Below are 5,264 nucleotides of genomic sequence, written 5' to 3'. Positions count from 1 at the left end.
GGTTAAGTGTATAGCTAGGTTAAGAGTCATTCCGTCTGGCTCTCAAGAGGACCAATGTTTTTGAGCTGGTTAATGAGTTGTTTGTGGAAACCTATTTGATGCTGAATGTGTGAACACCATGGAGGCCCTAAATGTGTCAGCCTTTTGTTTGTGGGTAATGTTTTAGCTACTCTTATCTATCCTCATCCCAGCCACCTGTAAGGGAGGCTGTTGGCAGAAAGTAGGCCATGGGGAAGGGACGGCCATACATCACCAGTTAGAAGAAGGTGTAAGTATTAACTTAAGTTCTGCCTTTATCTATTCCTTAATTCTAAATTAGGCTCTTTGTCTCGGGGCCAGGCTCAATTGTAACTCTTGTGTTCTTAACCCCCTAAGTCTTGGATCTGCAAGGCCCATAGGAAGAGCCTTTTGACAATCATCCACAGAGCTTTCATCTGAAATCTCTTTTGTAAAGGCAGGAATATGCTTTTCCTTATGAGGTATCTGTATTCAGAATATGGGTCTGATATGGAATATTGTGAGGCCTGGTCAATACCAGCAGGCTTATTTCCAACATGAGCAGTAGTAGCAGAAGGAGATACCAGTTTTCATTTCTCATGGCAGGAGCTGTGCAAACACTACCATTTCCTTGCTGTGACTGCCATCCAGAGAGGCCAGTGCGGCTCCCAGCACTTGGCATCTCTGCAAATAAATGATCCCAGCATTTATTTGTACTTAGCTTACTTTGGCAAATGATATTTCAGCAGAAGCAGAAAAAAGTTTTACCATAAGAAGCCAAAGGGACGTCACCAGGAAGTAGTATACCATGTTTCATTTATTCTGGAGCACATTCTTTCCCTCATCTCACATGTAGGAGACCTGGGTGAAGCCTACTATTGATACCACCTGATAATAAACTGACAGTTTTCTATTATTTTTCTACCAGTTACAAATAGTGACTTATCTTGCATCTTATCGTAACTTTGATGTGATCAAACAAGAGGATTATTTGATGAAATATGACATGATCAACTCCTGGGCTGAAAACTCGAGCTTCTGGGTTTCTGGGTGTTTATTCCAAACGGAAGAGGAGTCATACGATGGTCCATTAGATGCTCTGATATGACCTAAGAAGAACACAAGCAAAAAAATAGCTCTACATGAGGGATACACACACTTGCATGTTTATAGCAACAGTGTTCACAAGTAGCCAGAATGTGGCATCAGCCACATCTGTCGGCAGATGAATGATAAACAAGAGGTGCCATGTTCATGCCATGAACATCATTCCTCAGCCTTGAGAAGGAAGGAAATTCTGACACCTGCAGCCACCCAGATGAACCGTGAGGACATTGTGTTGAGAGAAAGAAGGCAGGCACGAAAGAACAACTGCTAACGATGTCACTTAGGTGTGGTCCCCAGAGTCCTCACATTCACAGAGACAGAGCATAGAATGGTGTTTGCGAGGGCCTGGGGAGGAGGCACCAAGAAGGGCTTGTTCTTTGGGTATAGAGTTTTCATTTTTCAAGATGAAAAGAGCTCTAGAAATGGCTTGTGCAAAAAACGTGAGTGTACTTGATACATTCTAAGCTGCGCATTTGAAGATGGTGAAGAAGGTAGGTTTTGAAAAAATTTTTTCTTAATGTTTACTTTTAAAAGAGAGAGAGAGAGACAGAGAGAGAGAGAGACAGAGTGCTAGCCAGGAAGGGCAGAGAGGGAGGGAGACACAGAATCTGAAGCAGCTCCAGGCTCTGAGCTGTCAGCACAGAGCCCGATGCAGGGCTCAAATCCACGAGTTGTGAGATCATGACCTGAGCCCAAGTCAGATGCCCAACCAACTGAGCCACCCAGGTGCCCCAAGAAGGTAGGTTTTGTGTCCTGTGCATTTCGCCACAACTTAAACAATGGATTTACATAAAGGAGATGGGACTGGGGAGACAGGGGAGGGTCTGGTGGAAAAGGCTGAGGCTAATGTGGTATAAATCTATAAAATGGTAGAAGGGAAGGGTACACAGAAAAAAAAGATTAGAAGTAAAAACTTACCTGCGCCTCAAAAAACAAAATGTAGAAACTGTCAAAAGGATCAATAAGGGCACTATTACTGCCAAAGACAGCAAGCCGATGGAGATGGGGGTTCCTGAAGGTGGGGGAGGGACACAGGATATCACTTTAAACCCGTTTTCTGAATCTCCTAACCTTCCTTTGCCTACTTGATGGTCACCTGCTCTTGATGCTCAAGCCCTCGGTGCCTCCCCTGCTGCGTCCCTCCCTCCCCTTCCCTTCCGGTCAAGGATCATCCCCACCCCCAGCCAGCGCCTCCCTCTAAGCCCGAGGACCATCAGCTCCATGCCCAGCGGGGCCCCCGCGCTTTCTCACCCCAGTAGAGGACCATGTCCTGGCCTCCTAGACTGCTGTGTCTCACTCGGCAAGACAGGCCGGCCGCCTCCCGCGCCGCCACGTCCAGGGTCACCCGGAGGTACCACGTCTCGTCGGCATGGGGCAGGACGTCGCCTCGCCGGGTGCCCGGCTGCTCCTGCTCACCCCGCATCCACATCACCCACACTGGCTTTGGGTGGAAGCCGGAGACGTGGCACACCAGCAGCAGACGGCCAGGGCCGGGACTGGGGCCGCTGGACAGCCAGGCCTCTGGCCTCACTGGGGCAGGAAGGAACAGGGAGAGGGATGGATTATGACTCTAGAGGGATTTGGAAACTCAGGTTTGGACAGTGACCCCTTCTCCTCCTTTGGAAACCGAAAAAATGTATCGATTAAGCCCCTCTCTTCTTAGGTGCATCCTACTCTTGAACGCAAAGCAAGTGGCGGGAGGTGAAATAGAAAAGCCTTAGTGGCGGGACAGGACTCACCTTGCCGCTGCAGTTCCGCCTTCCCCGCATCGAGGACGCCCAGGAGATACTGGGGGCAGGTTTCAAAGAGGAGCTTCGCGGCGATATCCCGGATGCCCTCGTACTGATGGATGAGCGCGCAGATGCGCCGAGCCCGGCTCCCACCCTCTGGGGCGGGTACACAGGAGTAATTCTTGAGGCTCAGAAAGTCCAGTCCTCCTAACGCTCCGCGCAAGAAGCTCACTGTGCCCCCGCCGGGAAGCAGCCTACAGCCCGCGATTCCCTGGATCTCAAAGGGATCTGGACAGAAGGAAAACAGAGAAGCCGTTATTAAGAAGCAAACAAGAAAGAGACGGGGGAAGAACCTGGGATTTGGGATTTGGATGATGAGAAAGATCTGCATTGTGAAATAAATGGTGAGCCAGAATCTCAGAGAGCTGAGAACCAGGGAGAGGCATGCATGTCACCAACGCTGGAGAGGCAGTTGCGATGGTGTGTGTGTGAACAGGGGAGAGGCAGACAGAATGTGAGGGTCGGGGGCCAGCCCTGCAGGGTGAAAGGGAAGAGTGCATGGGGAGGAGGGCCAGGCAGGAGGCTCCAGGTGGGAGATTGAAGGAAAAGATGGCTCAAGCATCAGGGAAGACTAGTGGCGCTTCTTGCTTGGAGTTTGAGAGATGCCAAACCAGCCACAAGCCAACCAGATGTTACAAAGGGGACCTTCACCCGTCAGAAGAGCATGCGAATCCTCTCTGGGGGTGTGGAATCTGAGGGTGTCGCTACTCCAGGTAAGCTTGTGCCACAGCTGGGCAACGTGGGAAGGAGGGGGAGAGATCAGAGGGAGTAGTGGCCTGAAGCAAGAGAGAGAGAAGTCGTCAAGAACCTCCCTGGATGAGAGGCATGGACTCACATTCCATCTGGAACTCATGGGCATGGTCCTGTACTTCCAGGATGAACCCGTTGAGGTACACCTGGAAGATCTCCTCCAGCCTGGCCACCTCCTCCTCACTGAAGTTGCCCTTGGACCAGGGCTTCAGGAAAATCGCCCTGCCCATGTCGCTGTCCCAGCTGTGGATCTGCAAGTCCCCCAACCATCCTGAGCCTTGGTTCCGCGCCCAGCTGCTGTTGGCAAAGGACGAGATCTGGATCACCTGGTAAGAGGTGGGCCCTTGAAAGGCTGTGGGTGATGGAAGGTTAAGAAAAGTGAGCAGAGTTTGCACGTATAGGAGGATTAGGAGGAACTTAACTGAGGAACAAGGGGGAGAAGAAGGGGGGAAATGGTGGGGGAAGGGAGAGAGGCAAACCATGAGAGACTCTTGAATGCTGACAAAAACTGAGGACTGATGGATGTAGGGGGGGGGGGGGGATGGGCATGGAGGAGGGCACTCGTGGGGATGAACACTGGGTGTTATGTGGAAACTAAGTTGACAATAAACTATTTGTAAAAAACAAAAAAATAAAAATAAATTAAAAAAAGAAAAGAAAGGTGAGCAGAAAGGGAGAAGCCAGGGACAATGAAAGAATGAAAATTGGAAAGATCCAGAGAAAAGGAACTCAGAGTCGGCAAAGCACCAGACAGCCTGAGACATTTGCCTCCAAGGTCTAGGGCGTGCCCAGCCCACCTCCAGTGAGGGGGGGGGGATGGGCAGAGGTGCTGGGACGACCCGACCCTCCAGGACTTTATCCACAGCCCATCCCAGTGCTGGCCGGTCACTCACCTTCCTCGCCGCCACCCCCCGGGGAGAAGACCACGGGCAACAGGAGCTGCAGAAGCAGCATTTCCCTGGGGACCCAGCTGCTGACTCTCAGAGCCTCTCCTCTGTCTCTGGCTCAGCAGCTTCGCTCAGAGCTCTGCGGTGACTTCCTCTCTCTCCCAGCTGGCAGAGCCCTTCCCAGTCCAGGCTGCCCAGCAAGAGAAAAGCTGCACCTCCCACAGCCCCGGGGCCTCCCCCTCACCCCTCCTTTCCACTCCAGCCAATCTGATATTTAGTTTCTTGTCTCCCCGGCCCCAGGGGCCAGTTCCCTTCCTGCTTTTTACTGTGGAAGACACCCCCTCCATGGTTCTGAAGGGCCTTTTCACCTCCTCAGGTGCGGTTCTTCCAGTGTGAAATAAGAGGGTCATGTTGGATCAACCCCTTGGTCTAGAAGGATGCTTTTGGTTTAGTCACCCAGCTGGACCTCCTCCCGCCTCCCTGCTCTGCACTCCCATCACTAGGGGCTCCTGTGGCCTTTCTCACCCCCCTCTTCGCGTCCCTCTCACCCACATTCTCACTTCTGGGGTGCTGTATATGTTGACAGTCATTTACAACATGGCAAAGCATTGAAAACACCACCTAGACTGTAGTGCTACAGACCCAAATCCCAGAACCAAATATGATATGTACATCCTGCCGTTTAGGAATCCAAACAAGTTTATCTTATGCCAAGGCCATTTTTGGAGGGTAA

General features: G+C 51.2%; 1 protein-coding gene across 2 annotated transcripts; it reads right to left on the bottom strand.

Annotated features, from left to right (window-relative positions):
- Positions 1-508: 508 nt before the first annotated feature.
- LOC144221287 (T-cell surface glycoprotein CD1b-like) lies at positions 509-4,672 on the bottom strand. 2 transcript variants are annotated; one of them, XM_077751740.1, is made up of 6 exons: positions 4,538-4,672; positions 3,730-3,996; positions 2,844-3,122; positions 2,356-2,634; positions 2,023-2,116; positions 1,023-1,106 (listed from the first exon to the last, which is right to left on the bottom strand). In XM_077751740.1, the coding sequence occupies exons 1-6, from the start codon at positions 4,596-4,598 to the stop codon at positions 1,088-1,090; spliced, it is 999 nt and encodes a 332-aa protein (XP_077607866.1). In that variant the 5' UTR covers positions 4,599-4,672; the 3' UTR covers positions 1,023-1,087. The 2 variants fall into 2 exon arrangements, with proteins under 2 accessions (XP_077607865.1, XP_077607866.1); XM_077751739.1 differs by lacking the exon at positions 2,023-2,116 and having other exon boundaries at positions 509-1,106.
- Between the last annotated feature and the right edge of the window lie 592 nt (positions 4,673-5,264).

The sequence above is a fragment of the Crocuta crocuta genome, unplaced genomic scaffold (assembly GCF_008692635.1).
Source record: "Crocuta crocuta isolate KB4526 unplaced genomic scaffold, BGI_CrCroc_1.0 scaffold494, whole genome shotgun sequence".
NCBI classification, from domain to species: Eukaryota; Metazoa; Chordata; class Mammalia; order Carnivora; family Hyaenidae; genus Crocuta; species Crocuta crocuta.
This window is presented reverse-complemented; position numbering and strand designations above follow the sequence as displayed.

Excerpts from the sequence above, each read along its gene's own strand:
- LOC144221287 (XM_077751739.1), bottom strand. The coding sequence starts at position 4,598 with ATGCTGCTTCTGCAGCTCCTGTTGCCCGTGGTCTTCTCCCCGGGGGGT. Across the intron at positions 3,123-3,729 it reads CCATGAGTTCCAGATGGAAT|ATCCCTTTGAGATCCAGGGA; the intron begins GTGAGTCCATGC and ends CCTTCTGTCCAG. Across the intron at positions 1,107-2,355 it reads GGACATGGTCCTCTACTGGG|GTCATATCAGAGCATCTAAT; the intron begins GTGAGAAAGCGC and ends TGTTCTTCTTAG.